Genomic DNA, 18,384 nt, shown 5'->3' on the forward strand with positions numbered 1-18,384 from the left:
TCGAGGAGTCGAGGTAAGCAAATCACACCGCATTTCCCCCACACCTCCGTCTCCGCTTGGGCACGCTAAAGTCCAACAACTGCTCCTCGAACAACACCTTGAGGACCCTTACTTGGCCAACCCAACTTTCGTCAGGCGGCCCGATGTGGCTTTCCCTGCCCGGTCACGCCTACATAGTCGGGGAGTGTGGGGGAGTCAGTGTTTCCACAATGAGCAAGTGATCCGAACTGTGTATGAACGGACTGCTACAGTCTAAGATAGACTGAATACGAGTATGATCAGACAAGACCACGATCACGATCACGACCACGACCACCACGACCAATCCTCTTCAGTAACAAAAAAGCACAACGATTTATTCCCATCGTAAGCCGTTACAAACATCATCGTACCAAGTAGAGTAGTATGGATATATCAATCAATCAAAGAAGAAAAAAACATCCTCAAATGCCCCGCATCCACAAAGAAAAGAAAAGAAAAGTAAAGTAAACATCAATATTTAGCGAGACCCAACATTATCGCCTCCACCATGGTGGTATAAGAAAAATCGTAAACCACATCAAATCTACTGCCTAGGCCTGGACGACGCCCTCCTGAGCCCCTCCGCCGCGGCCTCGCCAACTCTATACGCCACCTCCTGCGCGACAACATTCCTATAATCGCCTCCGCCCTCGCGACGATCATTCGAGGGTCCGCCACCGGAGATAGCTTGGCGCAACATGCCGCCGACGCCACTGCCGCGTCTGCTGCGGGTACCCGTCGCGCTGGAGCCAGAGCGCACACTCGACTCATCGTCGTGGTGTCTACGCTCGCGATGGGGGCGATGTTCGCCCTGCTCGCGGCGATGGCGCCGGCGGTTTGCGCCGTCGGCTGACCGTGCGCGCCGCTCCTCCTTGCGTTTTTGGTGCTGCCGCTCGGCCAGGGCGCCGGCCACGGTCACTGCGGCGGCTTTTGCGAGCGCCGCGCCACGAGACGTCGATCGCTGTCGTGGCGGAGACTGTGTTCTGCTGCGGCGACGGAGGATCCCGGGACGAGACTGGGAACGCTCGCGGTGCTGCTTCGCGCGGTGAGCTGCAGCTGCAACGCCGGCAACTGCGCCGGCGCCAAGAGCTGCGTTGCGGAGCTTGTGGGAACTGCTTTCGGTGGAGGAAGTAGAGGAGGTGGATGAGGAGCGGCGGCGACGGAGGATTCCCGGGCGAGATTGGGAGCGGGCTCTGTGCGCTGCTGCGCCGAGGCCCATGGCCGCGTTACGCACCCGGTGGTGGCCGCCGGCTGAAGTTGTGGAGGAGGCCGATGAAGAGCGGGAGCGCGAGCCGCGGCGGCGGCGGTCGTGTATCACTTTGGCTGCGATGCCGGCGGCCGTGGCGGCACCCACTCCGGCAGCGACTTTACGCCCGCGGTGCGTGCTACGTCCATCGTCCGAGTCATAATCGGAAGAGACGGATCCGCGGCGGCGACGCTCAGCGTACTTGTGTGCTGTTAGTCCTGCGGCCGTGGCGCCAAGTGCCGCTGCGGCGACGTGGCGGCCCATGTGTGATCTAGCACCACCCTCGCCGTCGGATGAGCTCGCCGAACGAGAGCGGGCCCGTCGTCTGCGGTGGTCGTAAAGTTCCTTTGCAGCCCCCGCAGCGGCGATTCCCAGACCGGCTTGGGCAAGGTGACGAACACGACGGTTGGGGTCGTCGTCTGGGTGTCCGGGGTGTCCGGGATGTCGCATATGTTCTTGTTGGTGCTCCCGGTGGTGCTCGTACAATCTCTGGGCACCTATCGTTCCAGCGCCGGCCTCAGCAACCCGGCGGATACGGTGGTGTCCTCCCCGGCTGGCACGGCTTTCACTGTCCGAGGATGAGGCCGATCCCGAGCGACGATGACGGCGGTAGAGCTGTTGTGCTCCGAGAGCTACGGCTCCGCCTTCAACGATGTGTCGGACAGGGTGTGATGAGTGTGACGAGCCCGCATGTGATCCGACGTGCGATCCGGCGTGTGACTCGGGATGACCTTGGTACATCGGCCCAGGTGACCGGCGCACCCTCCTTCGCTGACCGGCGACCAGAGATCCGGCACCCACCACACGCCCGGCCATACCGCCACGTCTCGATCCATATGCAGATCCATCCTCGTGGTAATATTCCTCCCCATCACACGACGAGCAATACGAATCGTAGTCGTAGTCGTCATACCCCACGCTCCTCGCCCTGCCCCTCCGCTCTCTCTCCCGCTCGAAAGCCATCTCGCTGTGTCCGCCGCTGCGGCGATAATACCGCCTAACGCCGCCATGCTGCATACCGCCCGCCGGCTCTATCACGTATTCCCGTTCGCGGATGAGCTCTACCTCCTGCGGAGGAAGCTGGATGATGTGGTCTTGGTGGATTACCAGCGGGGACCGTGGCCGCTCGTATTCTACACGATGTGGGGGCAGGTCGATTACGGATGAGGACTGGTTGCTCGAGATTTCGATTAGGCGCTCGCGCTCGATGTAGTGCTTTGGGCGGCGCATCGAGGGGGGAATGAGCATCTCGTCGTCGAGAACTACCGGCATGTTTGCGGGAGTTGTGGGAGTTGAAAGTGTTGGATGTGTTGCGGTCTAGTGTTCGTGTGAAGATGTGCGATATGTAATAGCGATCTTCGTTCGGTCAGATATTTATATAGCTGTGGTAGTTGTGGCGGTGGAGGAGATGGAGGAGATGGTGAGGATAGCAGTGTTGTTGATGTTGCAGTCGACGCTGATAACTGGGGCCGGGAGTAGGATGATGTGAAGGAGGAAACACAAGATATGAGGGCGAGCGGGGGGTGGATAAGGGGCAGGACGGCCTCCTACTGACCAATATCCCGAGGGCAGTGTACCTCCACCAGACCGAGCATCTTGACGAGGCGGACGGGTTTCGCAGGTGCTGCCTGCCTGGCTGTCTGGCTGCATCTGGTGACGTTTGTGTTTCCGTTTCCAAGTCTTGTCAGCACGGCGCGGATCCGGCCACGATCCCTGTCGATGATGCTCCCGTACATGCGGCGCGCTGCGTCATCGTGCGGGGACACTGCCACAGCATTCGAGAATCCTCCAACAAAAACGACGGGCGGAAGTGCGGACGGTTAATGTGACGAAAGACTTCAGCTTGGGCTGCGGAGAGCAGAGCAGGTTTGGAGGGCGGAGGTGGGAGGAGGCCCCATGTAGATACTTGGTGGCCCATGTAGGTAGGTTGGTATGGCACTTATTACCCTGGAGAAGAAGGGAAAGAAGGACGTGATGATCCCCCATGACGATCGCTCTGCATCGGAAGGCACGGTCGCTGTGGAGTACCAAGGTACCCAGGGGAGCTGCTTACTAGTATAGTCGGCCCGTAGAGGCACGCTCGGCCGGCGGACCGAGGCCCAACAGTCGGAAAACGTCCACAGGACTGTGGGCTCGAGACCAGCCTCTTGCACTGCCATCTTCCACAGCTTCCACAGATTCCGCAAGCCCGCCGCGATCTCCCAAAAGAAAAACCCCCAGGCCGGCTGTCGTTCGCGAACACGCAAAGAAAATCTATACCAAAGGGCTGCAAGCCCCTCACCTCTCAACGATCCGTTTGCTACGCGGACGCCGATTATTGGCGGCCCTCGACTCCTCGCTCTAGAAACACATATCTAGGCAACTCCTGAGCAGTGAGAACTCGAGTCACGGCCGCAGCAGCAGCAGCAGCGCAGAAATGGGAGCGCATACAGCGATACGATACGGTATGCAGTCAACTGCGTGCGTGCACTTTGTTTCCTTCGCATTCGCTGTGTGGTCGGGTCTCATGACGGGCTGACAGGCCGGATTGGCACGTGCTATGCTATGTGGTATCCTTGCCCCGCTGTCGCTGCAGGTGGGGATTCGCGAGAACATGAGGAAGTGTAGAGTACGGTATGATATTGGATGAGGGGAGAAATTCTACGGCGGATGGCACTTCTAGACTCCAGAATATTCGTCCCCATACAGTATCGGGAACACTCCGTTATTGGTTACAATTTTATCCCCAGTAGTTACCCACTGTGTGATCGAGTCTCAGCACAGAATCCAGAGCTTCGCTGTCATCTCTGTGCGTGCTCGCGATCTCGGCTCCTCCAAGCTCATCCGCCCTGGTCGGAGTAAGGCTACTAGTACTGGGGACGGGGTAAAACCCACTACATGCCTCCCCGCGGTCGACGTTCATCCAGGCGGTACATACCAGAATCTCAAGCACTTGCCAGCCGCGCACAGCACAATCACACTCACAGCCACCAGAGTTGGCGTGCGACTGTGATACTCCAGAAGCAATACGCGATGTGGACAATCGATCAATCAAAGGTCTGTGGGTGCGTCCACGGCCCCCGGCACAAATTACAATCCCTTCGCCTCAGGAGTCAGGATTGAAGCTGGGTGCACTGCAGGATTGATGGATTTACGGGATGTGGGGTGAGAGCGGTAGAGACTGTACATACTTGGGCCAAGTCTTAGCTACATACCTTTGGAAGAGATCGAACGAAGACTGTCCTGCGACGCAAAAACTCAAGATATCGAGTGACATCGCATGCATAGATCTCGAACCGATGACACTCTTCAGGCCATATGTCGACATCGACATCGACATTACCGGGTACCTGAAAGGGGCCATTGAACGAGGACTTTGATTTAGCCGCAACCTCAATAGCTTTCCATTCTACATCAACACTCATCCCGGGCTTCTGCGAAGAAGCCCCATAATATCTCCGAGTGAGTCACAGCGGATGATCTGCAGGACCTCGTATACCTATATCCGCTTCTATCCCAAGTTCCATCATCACCCGCGTGGGGCATATAAATACCCGCCAGCCCAGCAGGCCAGTGGCCAGACCTCTATCGCCTCGTACCCACCAATGCCCTCCTCAGTCCACCCCCCACTCACAGGCGGCTGCCTCTGCGGCTCCATCCGCTACACCATAACCTTCCCGCCGGGGAGCGTGTATCCCCCTCCCGTACGTCCCCTCCCCTCCCCCTTCCCTTTCCCCCCCTTCATCCACCTCCTAATCCCCCCACCTCTCTAGCGGAGCACCTGCTCATGCGCGCAATGCCGGCGCACCACCGGCGGGCTGATGGCACACCTCCTGACGATCCCACCTGCTCACATACACTGGCACACCCTCCCGCACATCCTTCCGCACACCCCAGCGCCCCTATCCCCCCCATCACCCACCAGCAGCAGCAGCACCTTTCGCGAATTCGCCTCGTCGCCCCAGAAGCTGCGCGGGTTCTGTGAAGCCTGCGGGAGCTCGCTGACAAGAAGGTGTATGTCCGCGGAGAGACAGGGGGAGATTGAGGTGCTGGTGGGGACGGTTGATGAGGAGGGGATAAGCGGGATGGAGGGTAAGGAGTTGGCGGCGCCGGATGGGGTGGGGGAAGGCGGGGATGGAATTGGGGGTGTGGCGGATGGGAATGGCGGGGAAGGCGGGGAGTTGTGGGTGGGGGGGAGGGGGGAGGAGTGAGGAAGAGGTATTTGAGGGTGATTATGCATGGGCGAGGGATGGGATGTGTTGGGTGGGATGTTCCTATATGTATATACACATGTATGTCCCTTTGAGTCGGGGATGAGTACTTGGTTAATTATGCATTCTGTGTAGAAAATACATCGGTATGTACATACAGTGGTAGCACCCAAGGGCCAACGAGGAAGCGTGGCTTATGTACGGCGTCATGCATTCCCCGATTCTTCCGCCTCAGTCTCTGTCTCTGTCTCCAGGTAAATACATATCCATCTTGCCCTAATGCATACAAGGAACTCCACAATCCAGTGCCAAGTTTGAACCTGCCAAGATCGGCGTGGACTCCTCGATGGTACCTACCTATCGGAGCAATCTTCCGCGATGTCTGATATCGACACGAATAGCTGTAGTGGCGGTACGAGTACATAGAGTACCATGGGTTCGGTATTCTTCGGATGGTATCTCTATTCGATATTTCTACAAAGCTCATCTTGCCCCGTCTAGGTACCTATCTATCAGAGACCATGTAACGCATATACATAACCGTCATAAAAACATCCACCGTCTCTTTCTACTCCTAGGCCCTAGCATCCGTCTAAACCATGTTCTGCAACATATACTTAATCGCAGCCCAGAATTCTACTTTTCGTCAGCATCACACCTCCCACTCTCACTCTGCCCCGCCCATTCGACAACTCACCATTCCCGGACGGATAAATCTGATCTGCGGGCAACAAGAACCCATAGCTGCCGGTATCCCTCATCTCAGCGGTGTACGAATACTTGATGCCACTAACATCGTACGAGTAATCGACTGACGACCCTGTGGCGGGATAGATGGTATTGCAGATGGGCCCGTATTTGTACGTCGTTCCGTACACGGCCTTGAGAGCGCCCACCGCGCCTTTGGCTAGGCTCTGCAGCTCTGTGTTCACCGTCGGCAGGACGTCGCAGGTGTAGCCGTAGGCTGCACAGTTGGGTTAGGTAGCTGGGCGGAGAGAGGGGGGGACGGGGAGGAGGGGACGGACGCGACATCCACAGCTGGCTGTAGGCGTGAATATCCATGTAGAACTTTACGCCCTGGCGCGCCATCATGCGGTTCTGGAAAGCGGCGAGGGCCTTGAATTCGGGGCTGGAGCCCGCGGAAGCTCCGCGGTAATTTTCGGCGCACGGGTTGGTCGAGGCGCCGCCGGACACGGCCCAGTGCGAGTCCCAGTTGCGGTTTATGTCCGTGCCGATGCAGGCGCTGCCAGAGCTGGGCATTCGGTTCTTGCGCCAGAGGCGCGTCGATGTTTGCGTGAAAACGAAGCCTGCGGGGTCAGTGCCGAGTGATGGATGTGATGGGGCGCGGGAGACATACCATCGGGGTTGACTACCGGGAAGATGTAGTAGTCGTATTTATCGACAAAGCTCTTGATCTGGGTGGAGTTGTCGTAGTTGCTCAGCAGGGAGTACGCAATGAACTCGGTCACCATCTATGGAACGGTACTCTTGTCAGTCCTGGTATGCTGCTGGGTATAAGCAGCTGGCTTACGGTGGTGATCCATTCACGGGCATGCACAGTTCCGTGCAAGATTACCGCCGGCTTCGATCCTCCGCCGCTTGAGCCGAAGATGTGAAGGCCAGTGATCGGACGTCCTTCGTATGATGTACCCGCAGTCACGAGCTTTGCATTCTTGGGGTACTGCGCCACCAGCTGGGAGTAGTACGAGAGGTGGTCGGCGTAGGAGTGGTAGCTGTCGAACCAGGACAGGTCCGCCTGAGTGCCGACTGTTGCTATGTAGTCAGCCACTGCATTCACATATATACCCTCCCCGGAAAGCCACGCATCCTGAAACGTGACACAGATATAACATACCATCGAAACTCCCCACCCGCATCGAGCTCTCACTCTCATTCCTAATCGCTGCGCCGAGGTCCTCATGCATCATCGTGTACAGGATCCCGCCGAGGCCCTTCTGAAATGCATCGAACTTCTCTGGCTCGACCTGAACATCGACCTGCTGCTTGACCTTGAACCCGTGCGTCCACGACTCCAGTCCCAGGCTGTCAATCAACTTCTCGACCTTCTTGGCCTGCGCCTCCGTGTCGTCGACCTGCACACGCACCACCCGAACGCCGTCGTACGAGACCGGCTCGTTCGGGTCCCGTGGGATAACGGTCGCGAGGGCAGCCGAGGCCAAGAAAAGGAGCGTGCAGAGGGGTGTGGAAAGCTTCATCGTCGAATCGATACCGCTGTGTACACCTAGTCCAGGCACCGGACTGCAGAGCTTTATAGGTGTCGTGCATTCACTCGAGCATGGTATTACCTACATACCCAGTCCACGAGACCGCATTGATTGCGACGGTTAGAGAGTAGAGTGGCGAACCCCATCGTAGGACATTGCCGGATTGTATTGGCCTCCAATAAACGTTGGTGGGGAGCAGCCGAGTGTGCAAGTGTGAAACGGTCGCCACCGTAGAGTACCTGCCTTGGCCCGGCCTCGAGCTCCTCCTCCGATTGCCGGAATCCTGAATGTGCGACTGGATTGCTCGGGGAATGGAGCATGCACATCCTTCGTCCGTATGGAAATTGGTATATAGGAGTACGTATACTCTAGTACTGCCGGTATATAGCTGCCCTCAGGGAGTCCAGGCGCTTCCAAACTCCGACGGTGCGGAATGATACTTCCTGATCGTCGGATCTTATTTAGGCGCCCTCCACACATGTCGCCTGCCTCACGGGCCACGACCGCGCCCCACCCCTTCAAACGAAACTCCGCCAAACTTCCCCAATCGACGTCGCGCAATGCCCCGCCACAAAATCCTTGCCCACGGGAATTAACTGCATACGGCATCGGTTCCACCCGTTCGATTCAACGGCCTGCGGACCTGGCGGTGCGCCCCGCAAATTTGGACCCTAGCCGGAAATGGGGGGCTGCAAGATAACCGTGGATTTAGAATAGAGTACATGGAGTGGATTTGCGCCTGCGGGGTACATATCTCCCCGGCCGTTGAGATGCTTGCAGGAGGTTGTAGGCGTTGATCTTGCTATAATAAACACATAGAAAGTAGGTACCGGTGGTTAGGAGTTGCTGGAAGGAGATATATAGAATTTTACTCTCGGTGCAATGGCGTTGCGTGCATACCGTATGGTGGGTAGATATTGTCCGGCCAGTTCTTACAGGAGAGCAGAGTCCATCACCACCGAAATCCGGTCAATTTCGTGGCCCTGTCCTGTCCGTCCGGTCGACGCCGCTTTTCTGTTCTGACAAAGCTTTAGTAAGTGTAACTGTGATCTAGCGATTGCGGCGTCTTCGAGTCGGAGAGCCGAGTAATATACGTACCTAGCTGAGGAGGCGAGCGATTAAGCTTAATTATCGACGATTTCCAATTTTCGAGAGGTGTAAGTGGACCGTGGGAAGTGAAGCGCACACGCTCCCAACAGCCCTCAGCTTTAGCCCGACTGCTACCTATGTAGGCAGTGACAGTAGGTATTCTGGAGATGCTTGGACTGCTCCAACCATGTAGCCCGCCGGAAGGCTGCTCAGACCGGCAAGCCTAAGCGGCGGCCGCCCGGCTGTTGTGCGGGTTTTTGGGAACACTGGCTACCCATGATAAAATCCGGCTCTAAATCCTTCTAAAGCTTTTTAAAATCCTTGTGATGACTTTCACTTCCGATTGGGGTTGGTGGGGAGAGCGGGTTGATTGGGATGGCCACAACCCACCGGCATTTCCGAAGGCCGGTGGTGGGTTTTGATAGGAATTGTAAAGGTAGTCCGAGGGGATGGTAAAAGATGTAGTGGTGGTAGTACTAGCATGTCCTAGGACTTCTGTATTCTTGGAATATACATGTTGGCTGTACCTCAATGGCTGTTAATAACCTCAAGTATATCTGCAGAACCCATTGAAGCGTATTTTCCTCTTGCCGGGAGCGCATCACAGCCGCTCACTCTAGCCTCACCTCACGACCCATCGCCGTGGCATTTGCGAACCTTTTTCCGCATATCTACCCTCCAGCATTAGCTCGCCAAACAGTTCTCCCCAAAAGCCGATCTCCATCCAGCTTCCCGAGGCGCGACAGTTATCCGAGTACCCAAGTGACCACGCACGAAGCGAACTCACATCAACATCGTGATTCATATCCTAGCTAAGTGCCTGACCTGCCTCCCACTATTTACCGTGTCTATGTAGATGCGTGAAATATTTCCCTCTATGTAAAAGCGCGCCCTTAGCCCACCCTTCGCCCGACCGACCGCCCCGAACCCGTCTGCATAAGTAAACAAAAGATAAGAAAACCCGAAAATCCCATGGTATCAAAGTACATACAACATCGCGCCAAACACAAGCATAAACACAAACACAGCCACAAACAACACAAGACCGAGATAAATGCCCGAAAAAAAAGAAGAAAAAATCAAACGCCCGGCCCGTCCCTACGTCCTACAGCATCCCGCCGAGGACCTCCCTCGCGACGCCGCCGACCTCTCGCTTGACGCCGTTCCTCACCGCCTCCTCCCACTCCCTCACGGTGCCAGAAACGACTATCCTTCGGATCTTCGCGTCGGCCTTGAGGAACAGCTCGCCGACGCCGGGGCCGCAGAGGTTGGGCCCATTGACCAGGCTGAGCACGCGGCTGTACACGTCGATGAGGACGTCGCACAGCGTCGCGAAGGTTTCGAAGTAGTCGGGATCGAACGGGAGCGCGGGCGTCGCGAGGTACATGTACTCCTCGCCCGGAATGCCGCCCATGGGCGCGGCGGGGAGCGATATCGGCAGCGGAGGTACCGTGTCCTCGCCCGGGTATGTCGGCGCCGAGATGGTCGGGCCGGACATCGAAGAGTTGCTCGAGCTCCGCGTTCGCTCCAGGCCTAGTGGATCCGGCAGCGACGTGTTCGCCGCTGAGCTCCCCCGCCGCTGCTTCACAGTGTGCCCTGACCGGTGGAAGAATTTGGGAAGGCTCATGCTGCGCAGTGTTGAATTCCCGCCGCCGCCTCCGTTGCCGCTTCCGAGGGATATACTCGACGAGTGCGCGCGCGTGGTGAGTTGTCTCGAGGGCGGCAGCGCGATGTGTGTCTCGTACTCTTGCAGGAGCGCATTGAAAGCGCGCAGGTAGTCGAGGGGGCTCGTCGCGCCGAGCTCGAGGATGCTGGGGAGCGAATTGCCAAGCATGAAGAAGTTTGTCGCCTTCTTCTGTAGCTTCTTGACGTCGGGGTAGACGAGTTTTTGCAGATCGGCGCGGGGCGTCAGCATCACATTGAAGAAATAAACGCGACCTTCGTGGGCGCGCCGCAGGTAGTCGAGCGTCGCAATGCGCTTCGTACACGTCTCCTGCACCGTCACGTAGAGTCCGTTGGGGCTCGTGGGCGCGGCGGGGATCGAGCCCATACCGCTCGACGTGGGGATCGGCGGCGCCATGCCGGTGTTTGTTCTGGCGAACATCTTTGTTTGCGAGCCGCTCGGCGTCCGAGGATGCGACAACTTGAGGGAGAAAGTGCTGGCGGCGGACGACGTCAGGTCGGATATTGTCGACGGCGCCGAATTGGAGCTGGTGAGCGAAGGACGACGGGACAGCGGACGACTTCCACTCGACGGTTGCCGCGACAGACTGAAGTAGCTTCCTAGGCCTCCGCCGCCGGACGAGGGTGCGGACGTTATTTCGTCGGGAGTTTGCGCGGTATGGACGGACAGCCCCTGAGCGATGTAGTGTGGAGTAGCGGAGACGGAAGCCTTCCTCTCGCGCATGCTGTTTGAGATTGATGAGGGCAACATGGCTGTGTGGGATGGGTGGCTATCTATTTCGCTTGTCCACACCGTCACTTCTCCGTCGCACCCCGAATTGGGCTGATGTTGGAGGTTTGATGCAAGTATCCAGGCCGGGGGGGATATGCAGGAGAGGCGTTGGAGGTTGTAGTAGCGGTGGTGGGGTTCGGGGGAAGTGAGGTGAGCGTCGCACGGGAGGGGGAGGCTAAGGCAGCGTGGGTGCTAGTAGTGGTGATACTCGTTGTGGTGGGGATGGGCGAATGGGGGGTTGGGTGGGATGGAGTGTGTTGGTTGGTCGGTTGGTTGGCGATGGAGGCGGCGCGGTGGTGGTGGTGATGATGATGACGGTGGTTGGAGAGTTGGAGAGTTGGACGCCGTTTCTTTTGGGGTACGGTAGTTGGGAGAATGTGCTTGTGTGTAATCTACATACACATGCATAGGCACGACGGCACATGATAGGTAGGGCAACATCGCTCCCGAACTTCATGAAGACTTCTGGACAGCGTGAAGAGTGTTGCCCCTGAAGCTGTCTCTTCTGGGAATAGCGTCGGCGAATTAAAGGATGGTGGCCGAAGGTCGAATTGAACACGCATACCGAAGTGCGTGTGTACGCTTCCCCCACCAAAACCCGTTAACAAGCAAACAACTTCACCCACCATCATCTTCGAAACCAACATCCACACCACCGCCACCGACTCAATTCACCGCTCATCGACCCAAAATCGCGTGACGAACCAAACAACCTTCGGAGCCTTCTAGCCTTAATCGCAAACTTCAGCAAACACGAGCTCTCAAAACCCAAGCTTTCAAACCTACCTCCCACCTCCCACCTCCCACCTCAACCTTACGCGCTCGCAAACTCTCCACGATGGCGGACGAGCTTCCAAAACACCCACCCCAGGTGGCCATCCCCATGGACGACAAGCGCATCTGGATCGATGGCTGCTTCGACTTTACGCACCACGGTATGTACATAGATACCAACCCCAGCTTCCCAGATCCCGCACCCCTTTCCCACCTCGGAGCTGACTATGACCCCTCACAGGCCACGCTGGCGCCATGCTGCAAGCCAAGCGTCTCGGAAACTACCTATGCGTGGGCACGCACAGCGACGAGGAGATCCTAGCGAACAAGGGGCCGACGGTGATGTCGCTGGCGGAGCGGATCCTGGCGGTCTCCGCGTGCCGCTGGGCGAACCTTCCTGTGCCGGGCGCGCCCTACGTCACCGACCCCGCGTGGATGGATCTGTACGGGTGTCGCTTCGTAGTGCACGGCGACGACGTGACGACCGACGCGTCGGGCGAGGACTGCTACCGCATCGTCAAGAGCGCGGGGCGCTTCCGGATCGTGAAACGGACGCCTGGCATCAGCACTACCGATCTCGTCGGCCGCATGCTGCTATGCACCAAGACGCACCACATTAAGGACTTGGGCGCGCTGCTGCTCGGCAAGGACGGCGAGGACATGCTCGAGATGATGCGCAACTACGCGAGCGATGAGTTTGGCGCCGTGGGCCGTGGTCCCCCCGTGTTGGAGTACATGCCGACGGCGCCGCGCAGCTGCCGGACACTCGTGCACGGCCTGATGCCCGCCATGGGCCGCAGGATCATCTACGTCGACGGCGGCTTCGACCTCTTCACTCCCGGGCACATCGAGTTCCTGCGCCTGGTCAAGAAGGAGGCGACGGCGGCCGGCGAGAGCGAACCGTACATCGTTGCCGGGCTGCACAGCGACCGCGTTATCAACTACTGGAAGGGGCTTAATTATCCCATCATGTCGTTGTTTGAGCGGGCGATGTGTGTGCTGCAGTGCCGCTTCATCGACGCCCTCGTGCTCGAGGCGCCGTTCATTCCCGACGCCGAGTTCCTGGACGCCATCGGCGAGACGTTCGGCGGCGAGCTCGAGGCGGTCTACCACGGCCCCACCGCCTTTATGGAGGGCGAGGAGGACACCTACCAGGAGGCCAAGGAGCGCGGCATCTACCGAGAAGTCGGCTCTCACCGCTGGGCAGACGTCAACGCGGGTGTCATTGTCCGACGGATCCTGAACGAGCGCGAACGCTACGAGGAGCGCCAACGGAAGAAGGGCTTCAAGGCGGAAATGGAGGTCGTCATGACAAACTAGACGGACGGCGGCATAGCGATACCACATTCACTTCTCTGTAGCGCTTCTTCTTCTCGTATCATATCGGGTTTAATCTCAACATAGACATCCCCCCTTGGAGCGTATTCAACCTGCCCCCGCCTGCTATTTCTCTCCCGCGATGGTCAGATGCGCTTGTCGTCTGCATTAGAGTTAGAGTACATACCATTTTGTAATTCCTAGATTTCCTTGATGGCCTACCATCATCCCGTTTCTGTTTTTGTTTCCGTTCACGTAGAGTATGATACCTAGAATAGACATCTCAACAGCAAACACCATATCAATTCCAGTCCATAACTCAAACACCACAAGCCCCAAAGCCTGCCTGTCTGCCTACTCATAACGCAAAGCCAAACACACGCATCACGAGAATTCACTCGCGCATCACCACCACCCCCACCACGAGCACATACACCCCCACCGCCAGCAACCCCACCCACCCGGCCCTACCCACGCGCACACCCCTACCTACCCCAGCAGTCTTCTCCCCTCCCCCCTCTCCCCGCACATCCGCCCCAATCGGCGCGCCCTGCACCCCCGTCGGCACCCCCTCTCCCCCGGCCGCTGTAACCACGTAGTTCTCATACCCCCCCTCCCCCCCACCATCCCCCTCCAACGGCCCCCCGCCAGGCACACACCCCCTCACCGCGCACCTGGAGCCCCAGGGACAACACCCGCCATTTGCGGCGGCGGGGCAGGGGTATGTTCCTTGTGGACACTGCAGGTACAGTCGTTCACCGCCGGCGCCGTCCTCGTTGTGGGAGGAGTAGTCGGCGCCGCAGGGTGGTGCAATGCAGCAGAATACGCCCGCTAGCGAGTGGGTGGTTGCGGTGCAGGTGTGGGAGGGGGGGCAGCAGATTTCCTGGATGGGTGGAGGGTTAGCTTGAAGCTGGAGGGGGAGCGTGAGGGGCAGGAGGGGTGGGGGGAGGGGGGCAGCTGGAGGGGGAGTGGGGAGGGGGAGAGGGAAAGGGATGGGGGGCAGACTGGGGAAGTGGGGAGAAGGGGGGGAAGGGGGGCGTACAGCGTGGCCCAGGGAAGAGCAGGAGGAGCTATTGGCTGGACACTCCGGTTCGGGCTCGGGTTCGAGTTCGGGCTTAGGCTCAAGCTCAGGTTCAGGCTCGGGCTCGGGCTCGGGCTCGGGCTCGGGCGGGAGTGCTGAGCGGGGGAGTAGGGCGTGGTGGTGGCGGTGACGGTGGATGTGTGGTGGTGGGAGGAGCGGGAGAAGCGGTTTGTAGCCTAGATTGTTCAGGTTGGCGGGGGTGCGGTGGGTGAAGATGGGCGCGGGCGTGGGCGCCGTGGGCGCCGTGCTCGTGGTTGTGATGGCGGTGCTGAGGGTGATGAGGGTGCTGAGGGTGCTGAGGGTGCTGAGGGTGCTGAGGAAAAGCGAGAGAATAGCGAGTGGTGGGAGCATTGCTGGCTAACAATGTTGACGGATGAATGGGCGGTGTGAAGGTGATGTTGGAACTTGGAACGAGGGATGAGGTACAAGGCTGGGGGCGAGATTCATGGTCTATCACGCGTGTTGCTACGACACCAGGTATCACTCTTTAAATCCACTTGCCCACTAAGGCCGTATGCGACAATAAATTGACGTTCTCTCGTTCACCCGCTCACTTCACGACACCATTCACACCATTCACACCCGAAAAGACCACCTCGATGATGCATCAATCATTACTATTAAACCTAGAGAATGCCATCATACGGTAGATGATGATACTGATACAACTTCCGGAACCGCACAACATCCATATCCACAGCAGCTCGCCAGTCAGCCAGTCATCTGTCCTATCCTGTCCATCCAAACCAAACCAAACATCAACCCCAAATCCAATCCCCCCGCCTTATTCACACCAAAAACGAAAGGCAGAAATTGTAAGAGTATACAAACAAAAACGACTGGTATCAATCAAAATGCCAAACAGCTACCAGATAGGTACAAAAAAAACCGACAAGCCGCATCTCTAACCACAGCGGAAAAATCTCCACGAGAAAAAAAAAAGGCCCCCTCCCACCCCCACCCCAGCCCCCCCGAAAATGCAGGAAAAAACGTAGAAACAATGCAGATATCAAAAAACTCCGTTAAAGAAACACCCCTCCGAGTTCGCCAAGAAAGTGTGGGCAAAAAAAATGATAATGAAAAAGTGAAAGACAAAAAGAGAATGATTCCAAAACATAGGTCGATATTACGTAGCCGAAGTTTTATTCTTGAACAATGCCTCGAGCTCTTTGCTCACGGGAGCTTGTCCCTGATTCCACTCCTCGACAGCCTCCTTTGTTGAGCGGATCGCGGTGGAGGAGGGCGCGGCGTCCTCGTTGCCTATCCTGGCCCGCTTGTCCAGTCCCTGTGGTGGGCTGCTTCCTCCTCCGCCTCCCCTATACGTGCGCTCCGAAGTCGAATTTCTCGCATCGCCGACCATCCTGCCTCCTACCGGCCCGAGCTCCGGGGTGGACAAGAGATCCCGCCAAGACCATGACGAACCTTTGAAGGGTAGCCATTCGACGCCCACGGTTGGATGTTTGAGGAGCATCGTGATGTCAGTGATCAATTGTTTTCCGGAGGTGCCGAGTGATCCGTTTTCCGGATGGTGGTGGTGGGGGGGATGGGAATGGATTCGTGCTACTAGAGCAGAGATGAACGGTCTCAGCATGGCACGGAAGAAGCGGGCCATATCTTGTGTCTCGGGAAGAGCACTCAGGTCGTCGATGATGCGCGAAACCCTATCCAAGAGGCCCTCGTTGTGACGGAGCTCGGCAGAACCCTCCGGCTGAAGCGAAAGATGCAGCAACACGGTTACCGCAGCGGCAAAGAACACACCCAGCACCGCACGACATGAGCGAACATCTCGAACGTCGGAATCGTGATCAACAAAAACTGCTAGCGGCGAGGTGTTGGAAGAGGACAGTGATATCGGTGCCACAAGGGCGTGGACGTGACTAAGTGCATTGATGGCTGCGTCGATGCAGCCTTCCGCGTACTGCAGGTCATCCAGCTCGTTCTTGCGACTGCCAGCTGCAGTCTCCCGTCGAGATTGAGCCGTGTCGCGTGGGAGATCTCCTCGTTCAATGGCACGGATGAGCGGGAACCGAGACAGCAATATTATCGAGCCAAAGTATTCGATGTGCGTGAGTCTTATGTTGGCTTTCTGAAGCGCATCGTTATTGATATCAAACGTCGATGAGTCCGGAATGAAGGTTCGGGGCTGCGCGCGATACCACGTGTACAGGATCGAGAGTCTCGCGGCGATATTGGCCTCCGCTGGGTCCGGAGAGGAAGGGTGCAAGGGAGACAGGTGTGGGAACAGGTTCTCCCACAGCAACTGCGTCAATCTTATCAAGTCGGTAGCAACTTTTGAATCATTTGGACGGGAGCGTGCGAATATGGCCTGCTGCGCTGTCAGATTTTACCCTCCCACCCCGAAATGTGAGGGGAATAATGTGTAACCTACATTGACCGGACTCTGGCCTCCAGAACCGGAGGAAGGTCCACTGGGCGAAGAAATACGGCTGAAGCCGATACTCCTCTTGCGGCCTCCGAGGTGCGCACTCACCCAAGGCGGTAGCTCCACGCCGTTGCCCGACGCTATCGATCCTGTCCTCGATCTCGATGACGGTTGCGGAGGAAACGGTTGCGGCGGCACAATTTCACCCCGGAGCGAAGTGATATCGACCGCGGTGTGCACATAACCCGACTCCTTCGAGACCGACTCGCCCAGCACCCACCGAATCGAACCGTCGGAGAGTACAAAGCGGTATTCCATACGCCTCGTCTTGCCGTCCACGAGGCGAATATTATGGCTCACACGTTCCCTATCCTGATAGTGAACCGCACCGACCCACCCAGGATCCATCTCCACCGCCATCCGGCTGAGACCCGAAACCTCCAAGAACCTGTCGTTGAAGAAGTAATCCGTGATTCCATCATTCGTCGTGGCGGCCATGATGCCGACAGGCAACAGGTTGATATGCGACACCGAACCGTCCCGTTCCTGGACCTGTATGGCATCCGTCGACCTCGAGCCGAAATGATCTAAGGTCGCCCTCAAAGTAGTCTCGACGGCAGCTCTGCGTCCCATCTCCGCCTCCAATCGCAAGTTCTTCTGCTGAAGCATAGCAAGAACCATAGGTTGATCCTCCGGCTTCCCAAACACCTTCCCACTTGTGGCCTCCTCGGCGGGTGTTACGTGCGAATGCGACCGGCAAATCCTCTGAAACACATCCTCCAAACCGTCTTTCGCGAAGACATTCAAGTTGTACCCGCAGAGCAATGCGGCATCCTTCCCCGCAAGGAACGTTTCCCAGACCTCCTCGAGCTCATGTGCCTGCTCGTGCTCACCGTTTTCGCAGAGGATGTTGACCAACTCCCCGTAAACCAGCAGTCTCGGATAGCGCTTCTGCAGCTTCTGGAAGAGCGGCGTGAAGAAGTCGAAGAATATCTTTTCCTCCACCTTCCCATTGGGCATCAGCTGTTTCAGGATGACTTCGGCTGGCGCGAGAAACATCTGCTCTCTTTTCCGCAACAGCTCGGGCACCAGGTTCTGTTGTCGCAGATACAGATCGAGTGCCTCGAGATGGGCTTTCGTCGCCACGATGACGGCGGCATGCTCATTGCTGAAGAAACTCGGGAGGATAAAGCTCGAAATTGCGTCGAAGAGGGAGTCCTCGCCGTTGTAGAACTGAATCAGATGCTCATTTGGACTGCGCGGATGGTTGTGATTATGGTGGGCATGGTGGTGGTGGCCGTGGCTATGTGGTTGAGGAGTGCCCGCTGGGCGAGCTGGAGGCATTTGTCGGGCTGCGTGCTTTTTTGTTGTGTTATCGTTGTTATTGTTGTTGTTGTCGTCTAGGCGGGGGTGGAGAGTAGAAGTTGTTCGGGAGAACCGGCGATACGGAGGGGAGGAGGCCACGAAGTGACGGACAAAGGTAGGAGATAAAATGTAATAAAGTGGGAGATAAATTTGGGTGGGCGCCTTTGAGGGTGATGTTAAGTGGGCTGGATCCTGGCACGCAAATCAAGTGGCAGGCAGGCGTTGGAGGAGTGGTATA

At 57.5% G+C, this 18,384-nt stretch overlaps 7 protein-coding genes across 7 annotated transcripts; 1 reads left to right on the plus strand and 6 right to left on the minus strand.

Annotated features, from left to right (window-relative positions):
- Nucleotides 1-91: 91 nt before the first annotated feature.
- On the minus strand, nt 92-2,539 carry BZA05DRAFT_431729 (uncharacterized protein; the record flags this gene model as incomplete). Its single annotated transcript, XM_051486199.1, has 3 exons — nt 92-907; nt 1,094-1,998; nt 2,086-2,539. The coding sequence occupies 3 exons, from the start codon at nt 2,537-2,539 to the stop codon at nt 566-568; spliced, it is 1,701 nt and encodes a 566-aa protein (XP_051335748.1). The 3' UTR covers nt 92-565.
- A 283-nt stretch (nt 2,540-2,822) lies between these two features.
- Nucleotides 2,823-4,003, minus strand: BZA05DRAFT_175469 (uncharacterized protein). The gene is made up of 2 exons (XM_051479246.1): nt 3,698-4,003; nt 2,823-3,621 (listed from the first exon to the last, which is right to left on the minus strand). Exons 1-2 carry the CDS (start codon nt 3,860-3,862, stop codon nt 3,106-3,108), a joined length of 681 nt encoding a protein of 226 aa, XP_051335749.1. The 5' UTR covers nt 3,863-4,003; the 3' UTR covers nt 2,823-3,105.
- Nucleotides 4,004-6,016: 2,013 nt separating this feature from the next.
- BZA05DRAFT_175483 (uncharacterized protein) lies at nt 6,017-7,894 on the minus strand. Its single transcript, XM_051479247.1, has 6 exons — nt 7,313-7,894; nt 6,989-7,224; nt 6,815-6,929; nt 6,483-6,764; nt 6,155-6,421; nt 6,017-6,093 (listed from the first exon to the last, which is right to left on the minus strand). The coding sequence occupies exons 1-6, from the start codon at nt 7,671-7,673 to the stop codon at nt 6,050-6,052; spliced, it is 1,305 nt and encodes a 434-aa protein (XP_051335750.1). The 5' UTR covers nt 7,674-7,894; the 3' UTR covers nt 6,017-6,049.
- Nucleotides 7,895-9,876: 1,982 nt separating this feature from the next.
- Nucleotides 9,877-10,821, minus strand: BZA05DRAFT_343306 (uncharacterized protein; the record flags this gene model as incomplete). The annotated part of the gene is made up of 2 exons (XM_051481076.1): nt 9,877-10,399; nt 10,460-10,821. The coding sequence occupies 2 exons, from the start codon at nt 10,819-10,821 to the stop codon at nt 9,877-9,879; spliced, it is 885 nt and encodes a 294-aa protein (XP_051335751.1).
- A 1,053-nt stretch (nt 10,822-11,874) lies between these two features.
- On the plus strand, nt 11,875-13,453 carry BZA05DRAFT_175502 (uncharacterized protein). The gene is made up of 2 exons (XM_051479248.1): nt 11,875-12,161; nt 12,242-13,453. Exons 1-2 carry the CDS (start codon nt 12,065-12,067, stop codon nt 13,318-13,320), a joined length of 1,176 nt encoding a protein of 391 aa, XP_051335752.1. The 5' UTR covers nt 11,875-12,064; the 3' UTR covers nt 13,321-13,453.
- A 522-nt stretch (nt 13,454-13,975) lies between these two features.
- Nucleotides 13,976-14,749, minus strand: BZA05DRAFT_476965 (uncharacterized protein; the record flags this gene model as incomplete). Its single annotated transcript, XM_051488283.1, has 2 exons — nt 13,976-14,200; nt 14,360-14,749. Coding segments are annotated over 2 exons (615 nt in total), but the record flags the coding sequence as incomplete, so codon positions are not given.
- A 775-nt stretch (nt 14,750-15,524) lies between these two features.
- BZA05DRAFT_448469 (uncharacterized protein) lies at nt 15,525-18,125 on the minus strand (the record flags this gene model as incomplete). Its single annotated transcript, XM_051487256.1, has 2 exons — nt 15,525-16,724; nt 16,788-18,125. The coding sequence occupies 2 exons, from the start codon at nt 18,123-18,125 to the stop codon at nt 15,525-15,527; spliced, it is 2,538 nt and encodes an 845-aa protein (XP_051335754.1).
- Between the last annotated feature and the right edge of the window lie 259 nt (nt 18,126-18,384).

The sequence above is a fragment of the Tricharina praecox genome (genome assembly GCF_024521635.1).
Source record: "Tricharina praecox strain CBS 144465 chromosome Unknown BZA05scaffold_31, whole genome shotgun sequence".
Taxonomy (NCBI): Eukaryota; Fungi; Ascomycota; class Pezizomycetes; order Pezizales; family Pyronemataceae; genus Tricharina; species Tricharina praecox.

Excerpts from the sequence above, each read along its gene's own strand:
- BZA05DRAFT_175502 (XM_051479248.1), top strand. The coding sequence starts at position 12,065 with ATGGCGGACGAGCTTCCAAAACACCCACCCCAGGTGGCCATCCCCATG. Across the intron at positions 12,162-12,241 it reads CTTCGACTTTACGCACCACG|GCCACGCTGGCGCCATGCTG; the intron begins GTATGTACATAG and ends GACCCCTCACAG.
- BZA05DRAFT_175469 (XM_051479246.1), bottom strand. The coding sequence starts at position 3,862 with ATGTTCTCGCGAATCCCCACCTGCAGCGACAGCGGGGCAAGGATACCA. Across the intron at positions 3,622-3,697 it reads GCATACCGTATCGTATCGCT|ATATGTGTTTCTAGAGCGAG; the intron begins GTATGCGCTCCC and ends GGAGTTGCCTAG.
- BZA05DRAFT_175483 (XM_051479247.1), bottom strand. The coding sequence starts at position 7,673 with ATGAAGCTTTCCACACCCCTCTGCACGCTCCTTTTCTTGGCCTCGGCT. Across the intron at positions 7,225-7,312 it reads GCGGGTGGGGAGTTTCGATG|TCGGCACTCAGGCGGACCTG; the intron begins GTATGTTATATC and ends ACATAGCAACAG. Across the intron at positions 6,094-6,154 it reads GATTTATCCGTCCGGGAATG|AATTCTGGGCTGCGATTAAG; the intron begins GTGAGTTGTCGA and ends GACGAAAAGTAG.